The sequence below is a fragment of the Takifugu rubripes genome, chromosome 7 (genome assembly GCF_901000725.2).
Source record: "Takifugu rubripes chromosome 7, fTakRub1.2, whole genome shotgun sequence".
In the NCBI taxonomy this organism is placed as follows: Eukaryota; Metazoa; Chordata; class Actinopteri; order Tetraodontiformes; family Tetraodontidae; genus Takifugu; species Takifugu rubripes.
The window spans coordinates 14532486-14547656 of record NC_042291.1 but is presented as its reverse complement, the minus strand read 5'-3'; the positions used below and the strand labels follow the sequence as shown (position 1 = coordinate 14547656).

General features: G+C 46.4%; 2 protein-coding genes across 3 annotated transcripts; both read right to left on the bottom strand.

Moving 5' to 3' along the window:
* Positions 1 to 451: 451 nt before the first annotated feature.
* On the bottom strand, positions 452 to 3567 carry slc50a1 (solute carrier family 50 member 1). Of its 2 annotated transcripts, XM_011605823.2 has the most exons (7): positions 3371 to 3567; positions 3082 to 3159; positions 2845 to 2968; positions 2598 to 2759; positions 1332 to 1451; positions 1080 to 1232; positions 452 to 961 (listed from the first exon to the last, which is right to left on the bottom strand). In XM_011605823.2, exons 1-6 carry the CDS (start codon positions 3436 to 3438, stop codon positions 1125 to 1127), a joined length of 660 nt encoding a protein of 219 aa, XP_011604125.1. In that variant the 5' UTR covers positions 3439 to 3567; the 3' UTR covers positions 452 to 961; positions 1080 to 1124. The 2 variants fall into 2 exon arrangements, with proteins under 2 accessions (XP_011604125.1, XP_003966285.1); XM_003966236.3 differs by having other exon boundaries at positions 452 to 1232.
* Positions 3568 to 5241: 1674 nt separating this feature from the next.
* efna1b (ephrin-A1b) lies at positions 5242 to 14152 on the bottom strand. Its single transcript, XM_003966235.3, has 4 exons — positions 13864 to 14152; positions 6706 to 7001; positions 6436 to 6624; positions 5242 to 6322 (listed from the first exon to the last, which is right to left on the bottom strand). The coding sequence occupies exons 1-4, from the start codon at positions 13959 to 13961 to the stop codon at positions 6201 to 6203; spliced, it is 705 nt and encodes a 234-aa protein (XP_003966284.1). The 5' UTR covers positions 13962 to 14152; the 3' UTR covers positions 5242 to 6200.
* Between the last annotated feature and the right edge of the window lie 1019 nt (positions 14153 to 15171).

Below are 15171 nucleotides of genomic sequence, written 5' to 3'. Positions count from 1 at the left end.
TGCCTGACAACACAATGCTGCGTTGTGTCTATGCTCGCTGCCAGAGCCAGGCTCTTTGAGCTCAGGACACACACACACACACACACACACACACACACACACACACACACACACACACACACACACACACACACACACACACACACACACACACACACACACACACACACACACACACACACACTCAGGCTGAGAACCTCTGGCCTGGCCTTTCCCACCGCTGCCCACTCGCTCTATCAACATACTTGCACAAACAAGCTCATTCACACTGCTGCACCATCAAACAGGCTTTTGTCTCTCCTTGCACAACCGCACCGATCAACACATCTGCATGTGAGCTCGTTAGGACGCCCAAAACAAAATGTCCCGCACTGGAAGGCAAAGCTTCCGCGCAGAATGTCAACGGCCTTAACGGAAACGTCTGCATCTGCACGCCTGGACTCCAGGTCTGGAAACAACAGTGATGAAAGGTCACTGCTGGAATGTATGTTTTAATACAGACAGAGACACATGATCTTCGCCATGACAACGAACCACCAGACGCATTTTAAGCAAACAAAATAGCCTCTCTCCATCTGATTTGATAACATATGCGAGAGCTTATAAAAATAGCAATTCCTTCAGTTTGTACATTTGCCAAAAATACACATTTTCCAATAAAAAAACCAAAATTGTGGCATGTTGATGCAACAACATACCAGATTTGACTATATTTTTCCCCTCAGTAAATAAAGAATACATAAACACATAGTAATATACACAAGTGAAACAAAGGGGGGTGTAAACAAGGAAAACGTAGTAAAGTACCAACACCCCAAATGTTTTTGGCTAATAAAAGATTAAATATTTTTCATCCCATTATTACCAGTACAGAGCTAACGAGAATGGTCCTCGACACGTTGGTGGAGCAGCAGACGCCTGATCGTTGAGTTAGGAGAAGGCACTTTGGAAAGGAGACACACTGCAAAAACCAAGAAAATCTGGTTTCTCCACTCAGCTGTGCAAACTTCACAAAAGTCCCTCATCGGCTGTGTTCCAACCGTGTGGCTGAGCACGAGAAAACAGAGGCAGCTTTTTACCCTTTAATGCCCATCAGTTGGCCTTTTTACACACCCCCCCCGACCTCATATGGGCATGGGCTTGTAAGAAGGTGAACCTGAATGAGAAGATCCAAACTTCCAAAACAGATAAAATCTGATGAGGCTGGTGATGATTCCCGGGGTGTTTGGGACCTGGAACAGACGCACAAACAGAGACCACATTTCTGTTATTCAAGAAAATTAAATATTTGGAGCGGTGTTAAACGTGTGACATGAATATGCCAATCATACCACAATGTAGAGGTCGGAAACCTGGAGGCCGTAGAGCACCCAGGATGTCGAGGTGAGCAGGGTGGTGACGGTCAGGGGGAAGGACAAGCACTGCACATCGCGGCTGCGCACCATCTCTAACTGCAATTGCAGAGGCAGAGACATCAAATTAGACTAAACTAACACAGTTTCTTCAGGTTTTTCCAGCTTCACTGTAATCAGGGAAGAACGGCCACAACCAAGCCTGGCAGACATAGAGATGGCGCAACTTCACAGCAAGAAGTCCAGGTGAATGTTTTTTTGAAAAAGTTATTTGAAATGGTGTAATATATTAAGTGCCGTTAGACCAGGTGATGCACCCTGTCGTGCACCCCCGCAACCAACCAGAAGCCCCTGGAAAGGACACTTCGTAAAGGATGGTAATGGAATGTTGACAACACGATCATGTAAACTGTAAGAAGAAAACAGAATGCATCTGGGCACCACACAGAGACTGAGACGGAGAATAACAGGAAGAGAGGAACAGGGAAAGAAAGGCAGGAAACTGAGCACGGGTCATTCCGGGCTCTGGGGCAGATGAAGGGACGGAGACAAACAGGATAGGAGACAGAGACAAGACAAGATCACTAAATAAGAAGGGAAAGAACAGGTTCTGCATTTGGTCATTAGCATATCCTAAGCTGAATAGCAGGTCCTGTCTGTCGTCTGGACACGTGTGTTTACAATGTAAGGAATCTTGAGGGTTCGGACTTCATAAATCCTCTGCTAGAATTACATCAAAGGGGCAGGAGGAAGCGCTCATGTGAAATGTTTAGACAAGGTGCCGCTAGAGGAGTAATTAAACCTATCTTGTTGCAGGTTTAGGGCTTTAAAATCGGTGCCAACTGGACAAAATAGACCGAGTGACTCCAGCATTCTGGGAAAATCAGATAAGTCGCTGGAGTTTGAGCGTTATTGTGGCCTTTACGAGCCGAGTGTTGTGTATTGTGACGGCTGAAGTGAACGTGAAGGACGGACCTTTTCCCCTCAGCTTTCAAACGTTCCCCGCAGCTCGAAGAGCAAAAACCTTCACCGCCATCTCCTTTTATTTGCTCTGTGGATTTCAGATGTTACGGTACCGCTCTTGTTGCTGCTTTTGATTTACAACTGGGTTTATGGCAGCTCATGATGGCGTGGGCATGTAACCGTGTGAGCATTTCTGGCAAACACTGCCGGGAGAACAACACGCATTCTTCTGGATTCTGAAGAATCTCAAACAGCTTTCCGGGTTCTTGTGTTTTCTCTCACCAGGGAGGAGAGCGGGGACAGGTACATGCTGACGGTGACGACGCTACAGGTGAAGCCGAGCTGGCTGAGCTGGGTCTCTCCCTTGGGTAGGAACACAGTGAAGTACAGCCAGCCACAGAGCAAGATGATCCCTGCTATTAGAGTCTGAGCCCCCACCAGATTCTGAAACACAAAAAAAGATATCAAGTGACTGGAAAACCTACACACACATACACACATGCACACACCGAGGGCAAAACCTGCTGACCTTCACTTTTGTGTAGCGTAAATACATGATGATGTACAGAATCTGAAGTAGGGCCCCGATAACGTTGACCAGTATGATCGTCTGATCACTCTTCAGAACCCCATAATACAACCATCCAAGGTTGCTGTGGGGCAAAAAAAAAGAGGCACGTTAGATGTAATGCAAAGAGATGTGCAGCAGAGCCAGATTGCATATGTGATCGTGCACACACACGAACGTACACACACACACACTCACTTCAGACATGTTGTGAGGAAAGGGAGGAACTGGATATTATCTGTACTTTTGGATTCTTGCATCTTTCTCATGTCGGACCTGGTTAAAAACAAACAGACACAAATAAAGATAAAAAAGAGAGTAAACACAAGCAGACACCTTGTGAAAACACATATTGATTAGTAATACAGCCCAGATCTTACTAAGCCACATATTTCAATAACCCTGAATAACAGGTTATAACAGCGTCCAGCACTCCCGTATATGTGCCACAGTGCCGGAAAGCTTCATTAAACTTAATTCAACTTACAGTCCTGTTGAGAACATTCCGAGAGTAAACACGATGCAGGCCCATGATAAAAGGTTCACCAAATCCATAAGGCTATAAGAAAAATGCCCAAACACCCTTCGGTTATAGATTTAAAGAGTATCTGCAGACATTCAAACTAACTACACTAACGTCGTTTTCTGTCACCGTTTCCGTGTTTGCTGTCGCGTGGAGAACGTCTCCGGCTTCTGATTGGTCCGTTGACTGACACGTCATCAGGGATTGGCCCGTTAGGCACGAGGAACGATGCGGAGGCTGCCGCCTACGTCATCCCGGTGGAAGACTGTACGTGGAGGTTCTGCAGGCGGAGGCAGGAAGTTAAAGTCAGTTTAACCAATTCGATGCGATCCCCTCAAAACTTGTCGGTATGTTTTTATGTGTTTTGTCTCCTTTATTTTTCATACTAGCCCCATGTTCAAGTAACAGAGTGCACTTTGATCCTTCTGCAGCATGGCCATAATTCCTGAAGTGACTGAGCCCTGAGGACCAGCCTCGGGACACATTTGGACCAAAATTCTTTAAAACTTTACCGGTGGAAACAGCCTTTTCCCCTCTTTTATTTATTCTGCACTCATTTTTATGATTCAAATGCATTAGAACGTTTAATGATTAAGTGATGGTTCATTACAATCTATCCATTCCTCACTTTCAGTGATTATTCTGATTATTCTCTGTCCACATACTTGCTTAATTGGCACTTTGCGATATGACATCATCTTTGGCCAGAACATTCCCAGTGTGTCAGACAGACTGGCCCTCTGAACCTTGCAGAGACGCTGGTGCTACATTGCAGGAGGATTTTCAGGCCTGCGTAATCCTCTGCAGTCAATTTGAATGACGATGCGATTATGGAAAAACAAATAACCCGGTTTTATGTTCTGGTACTGGATGTATACTCTGTGTGATTTTACATGTTATAGTGAGTTTTGACAGTTTTCAGTCAGCGCTGAGGTTTTTCCCTCCTTATTCCCACATTCCAGGCACACACAGATGTTCAGCTGTTCCTCCAAAGAGGATGTGCAGAGCAGTAGGAGGAATGGTTAAAAAAAAAATCTGAGAGTGCGTGAGAGCGTAGGCGAGAGTGACACCCTCACACCCAGTTGTCAGTTTGCTCGTGGGCCTCTCTTGCTGCACTGACCCCCCCCCATCACCCTGTGGTACCTCATGTTTGATTTTCAAACCGCGAAATCTAAGCAGGGGCAAGAAACTTCACCAGGGATGAAAGACAGCAGGGCAGGGGAGAGGGGGGCGGGGAACAGACCTGGAGGTGGAAACGTCCAGACTCCCGAAGAGGTCGGATCAGAGTGGAGATGGATGGTTTCGCCAAAACAATATGTCATCCTGCAAAAACTCCAGTGACGTCAGTTGGATTTATACAAGGCATGTTAGCGTGAAATTCTACCACCGCCGACTCTACACAGTTGGCACGCCGCTTTAAATGTAAAGAAAATCAGAATGCAAGGATTCTTCACCACAACCATGTGACCGGAGCCTTTCAAAGGTGGCGCCATTTCCATTCAGCTTTCAACGTTTTGACACTCAAGTGTTCAGCACATGGCTTTTTTTTTTGTTGTTAGCATGTGGCTACATTTCAATACAGCTGCTAATATTAAACAGTGAATGTACGGCTTTAAATGGATACATACATTCATTGTCTACTAACTGTTAGAACCAGAACTCTAGGAGACAAGACAGGAAACACACACCTCCTCCACACTGAGCCAGAATTGAACCTGTAACCTGCTATGCGGCCATTGCTAACCAGAGCTGTTGTCAGTAGATGTCAAAGACAACCGCTATATTAAATACAATATTCCAAGTGTTGGCTCACTAAAGCAGACCGACACAACAGATAGGTGTAATGCATCATTTTTTATTTCACATCTTAAAACAGGTTTTCATAGGGTTCTCTATATACAAATGTACATGTTCTATTTACATAATACAGTTTTATTGTTGGTTATTTTTCTTTAAAAAGTCAATGTTTTCCTGGATGTCGCTTTAGATTAACGATGTGCAAAGGGTCCCGTCTGCACATCAGCCAGTGTACCATGAAACAGTCAGAAGGGTAAGAAAAACCAACCCAAGTAGCCATGAGTAATGAAAATGCTCCCAAACACGTCGGTATCCGGGTCTGTTGGTGTGACAGCCATCACGCCACATCTCCAAGAGTCTTACACAACACAACAGTAGCTATCCATCAAAAATTGAATGTATAAAAAAGATTATGGATGCATTTTTAAACTGACACAAGTCCCTAAACAGTTGTGACAACAGATCATTGTGATGCTGAGTGTGTAGCACCAGTATGAGAATGTGAAGCCAAACAGACGGGGAGACAAGTGCTACCACACGGTGCAAGTTAACAGCAGTGATGTCAATCGGAAGGAAGGAAAAAAGCGGACAGCAAGTCAGAGATGAGTGGTTGTACAATATTAATGTGTACCAAAGGAATGAGAGTATCCACACACTAAAGGCGTTCACGTTATTTCTGGAATAATCCTTGAATTGAGACTGTTTTGATCATTCAGCTTGCAGTTTTGTTCGTCATGACTGAATTGTGCATTGCAAATGTTACAAAATGAGAATTCCCATCCTCATTAGACAAAGTCATTTAAAAAAAAAAAAAAAACAGCTTCTCTTCTTCTTTGGAGCGATCAACGATCCGCATTCACACAAGCAAAGACACAAACGCACACCGACAGCACAATCCATGCTCATATAAAACGATCTGTATAAAAAGAGTCTTTAGTGTCCGTGGTCCCAATGCCCAGCATCGGCTCAGCTTAGTCTCTACTGATGAGTCTCTGCTTCAGTGTAGCATCGAGATGCACAAAACGAGGATCCCGGCGAAGAAGAGCGGGAAGGAAACCAGCCGAGTGCCGGAATTTCCGATACTCCTCTGCAGCTTCGGCTCCATCACAGCAGGGTCATCTGAGGAAAGAAAACGGGAATTGAGTTTCATCGCTCCTGCGTGGCAGCGCCCGGCCCGGCTCCTGTCAGGAACCGGGCTGCTGGACTGCTCAGCGCTTCTGAGGAATTCTCACCTGCTGACAGACGGTTGGCTGGGTTGTGAACTCCCCCGCTGACAATGAACTTTCCTTTCCCTTCGTCCACCTCTTTTTCCTTTTTTCCGTTCTTGGGTCTCTCCTGATGTGTCTTTGCGGAGTCTTTACGCCCAACGACGTCTACCTTCAGCCTCAGACAGTCCTGGCCGTGGTGGTGCATCGGCTTGGCTGCGAAAAGGTCGAAAACGAACACATTTAATACAAAACCAGAAAAACAGAAGAATATACTTTTAAAAAATTGATACTTACAGATATAATAATAGCTCTCTCCTTGTCTGAATTCCTTTCCCAGGGTGAAGGGAGTAAAACGCTGGAATTTTTCAGAGAATTTCTCAGGAGCGTGGGGAGCAAAGGGCCGCGAACACTCCCAGCGGAGCTGGTCAAAGGAGTGAGGCTTGCAGACTTCGTAGTCCTCCTTCTCCACCATGTAGAGCACATAGCGCTCAGCTGCATGCGATGACACCTCGCCGTGGGCGTAGTGGGGGCAGATGATGTCCAGATAGTCGTTAATACGCACTTCCACTGTGTACTCATCCCACAAAAAGCTGGAGGGAGGCAGAGAAGGGAGGACATTAATGACAAATTTCTTCATATGTGGATGTCTTAAAAAAGGACATTATACAAACACACACAACACTCAAAGGCCGCGGGCTCCACACGCAATGACAGAAAACTGCCAACTATGCTAACACACAGGTAACGGTGCAGAATATTCAGGTAGCGTGTGAGGATATTTGCTTTTGTATCTGTGGACTCGCACGTACCCTCCACTGTGACGGAATTAGAAAGAGCCTGATCAGGCCTGACTTGTTCATAGCGGGGAGAAAACAGGCACACCTAAAACCGCGTTGAGCTCCATCCCGACTCTTGTCGAGCAACTTGGCGGTTTGGATTTTCCACCGTTTGTCTCTGCGCAGAGGGCCCTCACACTTATGTGCTGATCTCTGCTTCTCAATTTCTGTTTCCATCAAAGACAGGGGGAGGAGCCCGTGCTTTCCTTTCATCTTTGCCTTTCATTTAGTTTTACGGCCCTCTTCAAACCCCCCGTCTTATTTTACCAGACAGAAATGGCAAAATGACATTGATTTGTTGATGATATGATGTTTCACTTGGCGGTGATTGGTAGGTTCAAATTGATAAATTGGTGCCTAGGAAAATGTAGGAATATACAAAAACTGCACAGACAGTCATCAATTTTGTTATAATTGCATCTTTCCTTTAATTAACACCATTCTGCCACCGCTGCAGCTGATTGGGCAGCAGCCAGGCGTCGTAAAGTGAAGACAGACCGATATTTGCAAATTACAGATTACAGAACCCGTGTCAACAGGCTGTAATCCTCAAATACAAACCGAACGGCTGCCTGTGGCTGCCATGTTCCCGCGAGCGAGAGTGACAAGAACAGCGCTCCTGTGTGTGGACATCAAAGCATGGGACGTGGTGGCTTTGACCCCCCTCCCTCCCTTTCGTCTGTTGTTGTGGCTCCTGTTAGCCCCCCTCAGCCTTGCCAGACCAAGTCACAGACACAGTGGCTCCAAACATGGGCCTCTAACCCCTCCTTCAAGCCTCTGTGCGTGCGTGTCAGTTAGCGCTAGCTTACCTGTCAAAACATGCTTTGTTAGTTGGGCACAGCCCAACACTTGTTATCGACTAACAGGGTGGCTCGCATTCACGACTTTCACTCTCAGAACTTTCTTTGTACGCCCAGGTGTGAACGCCTGTTATTCATGTACTTTTTTTTTTACCTTTGGTAACAACACATGTTAATAAAAGACAACTGGGCAGCTAATTGGTTCATTTATTTTCGCTCACATCTCATTTCTTTCGGTTTCTTTTGAGCCCGATCAGTAAATAGCCCACATGACACTTGAGGAACTCAATCTGCTGGTTTTTAAATTTAAAGGAACTGTTTTGAATTGTACAGGGTCCTTGTCGTGTCCTTGTTAGCGTCCTGGCCCACCTCCATTTGAAAACAGAGACTTGGCAAAAGCCAATGAAACAGTTTCTGTTGCTAATTTCATTCACAACTCCGGCATTTAAGAAAATTCTCCTTTTATCCTTCACCTCCTCATTTACCGCCCTGCCTCCTCTCCTCCGTTGGTCTGGCTAATTAAAAGCTGTTAGGGGTCTGGGGCCAATGTGTTCCCTAGAAAGGGCGGGGAGGAGGAATGAATGGGATGTAATTATACCCTTTGGCTCCCCAAAGACAGAATGCCTGAAGGCTACAGGGCCCCCTCAACCCCAGTGCCTCACCCCCTGTAGAGCTTTCACTACCCTAACCAGAATGGATGTGCATTGAAAGCTTGCGCTAGCGGTTTCACAGTTGCATTTGCATACTCTTGGTTTGTTTTTCCTTTAATTAGTTTATCTCCCACCTCTGTCTATTGGATTAAAGGAACAACATTACCCACACATTTAAAGTGCAAAACCCACAAAATTCTCTCTGCCTTGTAACTCATTAAAGGTGGCAACTCTTTCAGAGAATCCTTTATCTGCCTCCGACTGGCAGCTCTCGGCAGGGTGACAGTCACGTTAATACGATAGCCGTGTCGATCGGGAGTACCAGGTGTTGGAGCGGCTGCAGACCTACTTACAACATGGCTTCTCCTTCCCGTGTGCCCATTTGTCTGTGTTTGAGAGAGAGATTCTCCAAAGACCTTTATTCGGGGCGTCTCACGCCCGAGGCCTGTGTGCACATCTGTTTATCAAGACCTAATGAAACCTCGTGTGTGTTTGAATGTGTGTATGTGTGGGAGTTTTGTTCTCGCGTGTGACTGGAGGTGTTGGGTACACAGCAGAGGTTGCAGACGGCTGCGATCGCTCTTCCTCTGTGCTGGGAAAAAGGTCATTTCTCACTATAGAGCCATTCTACTTCGCACAATTGGGTGAGATATTTATGCGTGTGTATAAAATAGTAATACAGCCGTAGCACTGGCTTGACAGCAAGTTCTCCAACACTTGCCCTCCTGGGTTCACCTTTGAAGTCCTGCCTTTGTCTTTGCACGGCTCTGTTACATTTCCTCGCCTTTCCTCAACAACCCCGACGCCGTTTGCACCCTTGGCTCTCACCGGGTTTTGGTCAAACAACTGACTCTGGAACTCTGTCCTTCACCATCTCTCGGGGGAGAGTTTCTAACTGGCAGCTGGGTCAAGGGGTCAGGGGTCAGGGTCTCAGCTTCTCTCGCACACACCAAATGAGTCAGCGCTGAAGACGCCCGCTTCACAACAGTCAGCGCCGCCGAGGCCACTGAAACACTGAACAGATGCAACCCCCCCACCCCGTACCATTTGCTTTGCAGGTAATCAGTAGTAAGTGTGCACACGTTGGAATGTAACGACGGGGGTCTGCGGTTTGGATGGCGCGCTACCTTCTCACATAGCGCGCTCATCGCATTTGCAGTTGCGCTCACACTCATTTTTACTCGGAGGTGCACACTTAATACCCTATTAATTTGCTGTGGCGCGGCAGATTCGCACCTCTTTTCACACAAGCGGAGGAGCTGTCAGAGGTCGTAATGGGTTTAGCTGCTCTCTGGTGGGACGCGCCATTATCGCCAATCTAATATCCGCTGAAAGGGCCTCAAGTATCGGCTTCCAGTTTAATCTACCTTCCTTCTTCATCCACCTAATTTTCCTGCAATTAGAGGAGCGGCGTGAATCACGCTGCTCCAATCACGCCGCGCTGCTCCGCTCCTCGCGTTTGCCACATTTCTGTGCAAATATCTGCAAGCCCAACAGTTCTGAGACGCGGAGAAACCCTTCCAAAAGATAAAAAACTGCTGCTCCCAACTTCTTCATTTCCAAACCCCTCTCCTCCCTTCATCCATCACTGTCTCCCCTCTCCTCCCACCGTCTGCCAGCTCTTTATTATCCCCAAAAATCACCCCATCCCCCCCTACTGTTTTCTATTCGGGCCTGTCTCTTAAAGCTGACATAATATACCGACGCTCTTCATGCAGGCTAATTTCTCAACACAAATCCCTTTCTCCAGTTCACCCTTCTCTCACCCTGCACCCATTCCTCCCCTCCCCTCTGCCTCCAACAAGCTTTTCAGCCACTCACCCCTTTTTTATATCCTGCTATTCATTCTCCTCAATAGAAAAGAGACCAAATGGTATCATGGTTGGTTTAATATGTCGGGGGGGTCACAGAGAGTTAATCTGTGCGCCTGTGTTAGAGAGGGAACAAGTTCACTAGCTTTTACGATGCTGCATAAAAGAGCCAGTGTCTCTTATCTCTTTTTTCAGCATTTTAAATTCCTTGCAAAACAAATAAATCCAGAAGGAAGACATCTGTTGCTGCTCTGGTCCTTTAGGGGGCGATGCTGAGCTGTGTGGTATGCATGAAATGCTATGAATGAGCAGTCATACATGCGTGCCTGCCCACATATACTACGATAACACCAGGCCAACGCGGATCTCTGCAGCGTTAGCAGAGCCGGGACTTAGAGGTTCTCTGTCTTCCTCTGCTGGAAAACTACTGGGGCAAGAAAACAGAGGAAGGTCTGTGAGAGGCAGCGGGGGGAGGCTGATGGAGGGAAGGGAGGAAGTCTGGACCACAGATAAGGAAGCGAGAGGAAGAGCAGAGAGCAAACAGAGGTGCATGGATACTACGATGGGGGGGGGGAACATTGCTAATCATCTCATCGCCAAGGTGCATTTAGGTGGATTTATGTCGGGTATGAGCAGAATGATTGACAATAGCCACTACGTGGTTCTTAGCGACTAAAGCTAAAACTAGAAATACACACAGAAGCACACATGTGGCGTAATGAAATGCAAGTTACATCACGGGATCACAGATGCATACATTTATATATAGAATCAAGCCAGAAGGGTCGACGGTTTTGTGTCTGTGGGTCAGATTACACGCCGCATGTAATCTATGTTAGTGTGTGTTGGCATTCTGGCGAGATTAGCAGCCAGTGACCAGAAGGAACATGGGCCAGGGAGGGGCCAAATAAAGACTGGTAGGACAAAATGTAATAAATGTACAACAGAGATACAGAGAGAGGAGGGGGGGGTAATGGGACAGGATGACTCCAAACCCTTCACCCCAAACTCATCCTCCGGGGCATGTGTTCCTGTCAGGACAGGCCCAGGCTTCTACTGTAACAGCAATAGCGTGCATAGCCAGACGGAGATAAACAGAATATTACGTTACACCGGCCTCTTGATAAAGATATTTGCACAGATGATTGCAGCACGGCGAGGTAAATGACAAGGCGCGGCGAATGTACGAGAGCAGGCAAACGATCCAGCGATAACAGGGCCGGAGTCTGCGGAGTGCCGTCATTTATAGCCTCCACATCTGTGGCGAAAATAAGATCCAGAATTTGTAAATCGATAGGGAGGGGAAGAGATGGAGGCTCATAAGAAGGAGGGGGGGGGGGGGGGGGCAGCAGTCAGTCTGTGAGGTTGAGAAAAGGAGTGAAGGTGGTGAAAGGAGCAAACAGGTACAGTGAGAGGAACACACACAGCTGACAGAGTTGAGTATAGTAACAGTGGGGTGGAATGCTGTCTGTGGCTAATATTAACATACAAGTCCTCCCTCTTGCCCCCCAAGTGTGTGGAAGTGTGAGTCACATAGGTCTCTGGTAATCTGCCTACGGTAAAAGGCACTCCTTCCCAGCACGCATCCACTGTCTCCCTCTGCTGAAAAACAAAATCACTTCCTGCTAAAAGTTAACCACACTGCTCTGTCTTCGCTCACACGGGTACAAAAGAACAGCCTAATCACGCACATCCCTCTTATCACCAACATTAACTCTGCCATCTGGCCACTGTCTTATGCTTAAGATGAATCACTGCTGATGACAACTGGAGCGAGAATCAATTAGCATCAATTAGCCAACAAATCACTGTAATCCTCTGGAAAGGTGGAGGATGGGCTACAGCTTCCGAGAACATAACAAAACCGGTGCACAAGGGAAGACACCGAAGTCAGGGGGGGTTGTTGGTGGTTCAACAGAAATGGGAACCGCGGAAGGAATCATCAGCAAGCGACACTGGGAATGCAAGCGGATTAAAGTTTAATTCTTGGCTTTTTACTTCAAATGCCTTTGGTCTTCCTTCCGAGAAATCCCTTTCCTTGTTTTGCACTTGAAAGATGCCAACGAAAGAAAAACACGTCTTGGTTTGACAGATTTGCAAAAGCAGAATAGCCACATTTTTCCTCTTGTTCTGGTGTCATTGGCTGGTTTGTGTCCGTCTATGTTTAGCCATAGCAGGCGGAGATTAGAGTTGTAATATGATTTTTTTTTTCTTCTGTTATACAACATTTGACTGCAAAATAGTACAATGCCAGATTAGCATAAGCAGCATAAAATATAACAATCAGCCCCCCCCCCCACAAAAAAAAAAAATCAATCTTGCTGTCTTACATTAGAGCCCCACATCTGTGTCTAGCTGCACCTCTGCCTTTATTCTGTGGTGAGTAGGGCGCACCCCAGCTGGGTCAAACCCGGGCCACTGACTCACATATGGACTTACCCATGACACAACTAATTCTCCTGAAAAGTTTCCATTATACCAGCAAAACCCAGCGCAATCTGCCTGTTGTCACTCCCAAAGCGCAATTAGAGGAGCAGTAATGTGATCAAGAGAAGACTAAAAGGCCATATTGGCGTTTGGCCCCTTTCTGTGGGTTTTAATCGACCTGAGAGGCTGGAACTTGTCCTTGCGTTGTATAAAAATCATTCCGTCTTTCAAGCTTGGAGTCCGCGCTAAAAGCTCAATAAATCGCGCTTGGGTGTTGCGCGTCTGTCAGGAGGTATCGATTGGTCGGATAGCGTTACATGTCCTCCAAAAGTTCAAATAATCGGCACACAGTTGATTGCACCTGTCCTTGAGGTTTTGATGTATATATAAAGCTAATTTATTGAACCTCTGATTCATCTTCATTTATAGACTTTCCATTGCTATCACACACAGGTGCCGACCCAACAGACAACGTCAGAGGCCAAGTTCATACTTGTCAGTCTATTTTCTCCTATTAGAGAATGTCTGCGTCTCTGAGTTGCGGTTAAATATAGTGTTGAATCCGTCCACTGCTCGCAATCTTCTGTTTTCTCGGTCCGCTGATGTCCGTCCAGCTTTGGAGGCCGATTCTTTTGGGCGCGTTTTAAAAGGTGATCACACATACGTGACATTAGATGACAAAGGAGCCTTGAAAGGTGTCACGATTATAACCACATTTAACACTACAGCAGTTTCAGAGAGCGAGCTGTGTCGGGACCGAGAGGAGCGCACGGAGAACACATGCGTAAAATTTCAGTCGAGTAAAACATTAACTCTGAACCGAGGCAGCACGTATTCCCGCAAACACAAGAGTCCGTGGCTGATCCGGTAGCCACGCACCATACGCACACAACCCCGCATTTCATCACCAGAGCATATATCCACTTACTGTGGGTTCGAGCTGTTCCAGTAGACGCTGTGTCTCTCCGCGGAGGCGAACCAAGCACCGATGCTCAGCGCCACGCACACCAGACACACCAAATCCATATCTCCTCTTCTCGGCGGGAAAGTGACTATCTTCAATTAGTGTTGATTAAATAAAGAGCCTGTTGTCTGCGTAAATACGCGCGGACCACTTGCAGATACTGTTCCAGTGAGCGCTGATGAAACTTCAGAGAGCACCGAGGACCGACCACTGTTCGAGCTGCTGCTGTCTGCTTACACACAGGCGCTACTTGTGTGTTTTGGAGGAGGAGGCCACGCCCCCGAGAGGCGCTGTCAGCCAATAGAAAAGCGGTCCTTTACATTCCCCGCCCACAACCGAGACACGAGACCATTCCCTCCAGCTGGCACCAGAAAACACAAAAACAACTATAAAAACGATAAGAAAACTGATATAGTCTGATTTTAAGATTAAATATTAATAAAAATATAACGTAATCTCAAAAACTTGAAGGGTATAGTAAAATGAATAGAATAATGACAATATTTACTATGATAACAATAGGTTTTATTCATAGATTTTATGCAGATACAGTATAAAAATAATCAGTGTTTGGATGTCATCTCATTTTTGCAGATGTTGCAACAACACTGAACAGCACTGTTGTTGTGCTTTTTAAAAGAGCTGAGTGTCGTAACAAAAAGCTACACGTTGACTTGTTATTATGTGTCACAAGGCAGTTTGTCAACTTGTTTTGCCACAGATTATTAGCCCAGACAATGAGCTGCAAAAGACATCTGATTAAAATACTGAATATAGGGAGGAAATCTTTGATTGTCCCACTTTCCTATTCATCCAAAATGCCCTTTGCAGACCATCGTGGGCCTGTATGCCTGCGCAGGCACGCTGTGAAGATGATGAGCTGTCAGATAATAGAGAATTATCACTGTTTTATCAGTAAGTCTCATCTAGGAGTCTGTGATTAGCAGCTTCCCCAGACAGGTGACTTTAGAAAATAACGACCCAGATGGAGTGGATAAAGTCCAGACCGTGGGGTGTCTGTGGGATTGTGGCTTCAGTAAGAGGCTTCCCTTTGGGGAAGGAAAGAGCCTAGCCGGGCTTAGATTGCCCAAAACACTGTGGCTGCAGGGAGGCAGGAGTGTGTGTGTGTGTCTGTACTTGTGTTAAAGAGAGAGATACTCTCAGGGTAATAGGGCATGTGTGTGCTTGCCAGGCACAGACACACACATACACACATACACACACACACACACACACACACACACACACACACACACACACACACACTAGACC

Excerpts from the sequence above, each read along its gene's own strand:
- slc50a1 (XM_003966236.3), bottom strand. The coding sequence starts at position 3,438 with ATGGATTTGGTGAACCTTTTATCATGGGCCTGCATCGTGTTTACTCTC. Across the intron at positions 3,160-3,370 it reads GGAATGTTCTCAACAGGACT|GTCCGACATGAGAAAGATGC; the intron begins GTAAGTTGAATT and ends GTTTTTAACCAG. Across the intron at positions 1,233-1,331 it reads TTTCCGACCTCTACATTGTG|GTCCCAAACACCCCGGGAAT; the intron begins GTATGATTGGCA and ends CGTCTGTTCCAG.
- efna1b (XM_003966235.3), bottom strand. The coding sequence starts at position 13,961 with ATGGATTTGGTGTGTCTGGTGTGCGTGGCGCTGAGCATCGGTGCTTGG. Across the intron at positions 7,002-13,863 it reads TGGAACAGCTCGAACCCACA|CTTTTTGTGGGATGAGTACA; the intron begins GTAAGTGGATAT and ends GCCTCCCTCCAG. Across the intron at positions 6,323-6,435 it reads AGCCAACCGTCTGTCAGCAG|ATGACCCTGCTGTGATGGAG; the intron begins GTGAGAATTCCT and ends TTCTTTCCTCAG.